This window comes from Portunus trituberculatus, chromosome 36 (genome assembly GCF_017591435.1).
Source record: "Portunus trituberculatus isolate SZX2019 chromosome 36, ASM1759143v1, whole genome shotgun sequence".
Classification (NCBI taxonomy): Eukaryota; Metazoa; Arthropoda; class Malacostraca; order Decapoda; family Portunidae; genus Portunus; species Portunus trituberculatus.
This window is the reverse complement of record NC_059290.1, coordinates 1,836,725-1,839,224: the sequence shown is the minus strand read 5'-3', so window position 1 is coordinate 1,839,224 and position 2,500 is coordinate 1,836,725. Positions and strand designations below refer to the sequence as shown.

The window sequence follows — 2,500 nt, the reverse complement described above, 5'->3', positions numbered from 1 at the left end:
ATCACACCTTTCTAAATTTGTGTGTCCTGACGGTGTGTGTGTGTGTGTGTGTGTGTGTGTGTGTGTGTGTGTGTGTGTGTGTGTGTGTGTGTGTGTGTGTGTGTGTGTCAGTACGCGCGTCTCCCGGCCCGTCAGTCACGCCTATCACGTTCTCCAGCCAGTGTGAAGGTCTGTAGGTTATTAATTGATTTGTTTGTCCGTTTGTTTCATTCGTCCATGTTTCCTTCCTTTCTTCCTTTCTACTTTATCTTTCACTCTTTTTTTTTTTCTTCTGATCCGGTTTTGCTTTTGTTTGCATATGTATCAACTTACCAACTATTTATTGAAAGACAGAAGGGGAAAAGCAGGAGGAGGTGTATTGTTAATGACATAGAGCAGTGTTTCTCAACGTTTTTTTGGTCATGGCTCCCTTCGATCCAATGAAATTTCTTGTGCCCCCCCCCCCCATGCCAACTTTAAATTCTTATCCCCTTCCCCTCCATCCTTCACTTTCATACGCTTAGTAAGGTAGGCATAATATTCGTTTTAGTTTGAATAGTACCATGGATTCAAAACCCTAACTTCAGGTAGAAATCAAATAACACTATTAATTGCAAAAATATTTTATTTGGATAATTTTCTATTAGCAAAAAGAATAAAAAACAAGGAATACAAAATTATAGCCTTCAGTAGGTACAACTGTTTTCAGTGGGATCTCTGTGACTGGTGCAGGGCTGCCAACTTGTCAATTCTTTGCCTGAAAGCTGTCAAAGAGAGACGTAAATCACCTCTCATTTCAATATCAAGGCGATTACGAGTCTTTGACAACAGGTGCATCACCCTACTGAATCCAGTCTCAACCAAGTAAGACGTGGGAAAAGCCAGCAAGAGCAATTTCACATTATTCCAGAGCAGTGGATACTTCTTGAGCACATCTTGATTCATCCACAGCTTCTGATGTCCTCCATGATTGAACCTTGCTTGAGCTGTTGTGTTATGTTGAAGTTCAATTAAATATTCTTGTAAGGTGACATCAACTTTAGATGCATCAGCAATGAAGGGATCCACAAAGCAGTCAGGCACAGTCATTTGACGTAGGTCAGAGAAGCGGATTTCCATATCATTGTACAACTGCTTCAGATGGTCAACATACACTGCTAGGTCATCATCAAGAACCTCGGTCGATATATCTACTAAGGAAGGAAACTGTGCAAACTCACGTCTCCCAAGATTCAACCATAACAGCTTGAGTTTCCCATTAAAAGCAGTAATTGCCTCCTTGCAGGAAAACAAGATGGTGTCATTTCCTTGAAGCTCTTTATTCAGAACATTTAGTTTTTCAAATATGTCAGACAGGTAAAAGATGTCACTCTTTGCATTAACAATTAATTTTCTGTGGCCCCCATGTGGCCCCCTGTGGCCCCCCATTTCTTGAAATTGGCCTTGTGGTCCCCCGAAAAAAATGTCATGGCCCCCAAGGGGTCCATGTGGCCCACGTTGAGAAACACTGAGTGATATATACATGGAGAAGGCACACTACGGGGATGGACTGGCAGAGCTTCTTAGCATAACAATTAGGACCAGTGGGAGGAGAAAAGAGCATCATAGTTATTTGAGGATGATTGCAAGGTTTATCGGTAAAGGAATGCACTGAATATACATTAATCTGTCCATCTATCCATCTTATTCTTTGCTTTATTTCAGCCAAGGAATGTTTGTTTTATCAGTTTGTTTATCAGTCTATCGATCTACATCCATCTACTGTTTTGTGCATCTATTTTTTTTTTTCCTTTTCTTTATATCAATCTGTGAAAGAATGCTCGTTTATCAGTTTGTCTCTGTGTCTGTGTATGTATTCATTGTTCCGTTATTTATATGTTCATTAAGTTAGGGGGCCGCCGTGGCACAGTGGAACCATGCGTGCTTTGGGGTCCATGGGGTCTCCAAGCGCACGGGTTTGAATCCTGTCCACGGTTGGGCTTCCTCACTCCAGACAACGGTTTCCTAGCGGGTGGGCTTTGAGATAGAAGGTACCCCAAAAAGTATCCCCTTTAGCCCTTAAATTCCCGTGAAAAGCCCACATGGTATAAATAAAAGAATAAAAAGTTATCGGTTTCTGGAGCAGTGTAGAAAAACGTGCTAACACAATAACTAAACACCCATCATTTCAGGCACGGTTCATATTCTTCAGTAAAAAAAAATAAATAAATAAATAAATAAAGGGAAGAATCAAACATGGTAAACATATTTGAAACTTACCAATATAATTGATGCCACCACCACCACCACCACCACCGCAGACGCCGCCTCTGTAATCCCCCGCCCGCCTAATCCTACTCAAGCACATTTACACTGGCCGTCTGAATACCAGGTGAATGCCTCCTAATATCAGAGAGAGAGAGAGAGAGAGAGAGAGAGAGAGAGAGAGGCCGGTGGTGGTAATGATTGTTACTGTTGTTGATCTAGTAGTAGTAGTAGTAGTAGTAGTAGTAGTACCACCACCACCACCACAATACCGAAC

General features: G+C 41.6%; 1 protein-coding gene across 1 annotated transcript in view; it reads right to left on the bottom strand.

Moving 5' to 3' along the window:
- Window positions 1-684: 684 nt before the first annotated feature.
- The window catches only part of LOC123513446 (SCAN domain-containing protein 3-like), a 4,696-nt gene continuing 2,880 nt past the window's right edge, over window positions 685-2,500 (bottom strand). Inside the window, exon 2 of the mRNA XM_045270605.1 lies at window positions 685-1,486. Coding sequence (XP_045126540.1) covers window positions 685-1,486 — 802 coding nt within the window. The remainder of the gene's footprint in view (window positions 1,487-2,500) is intronic.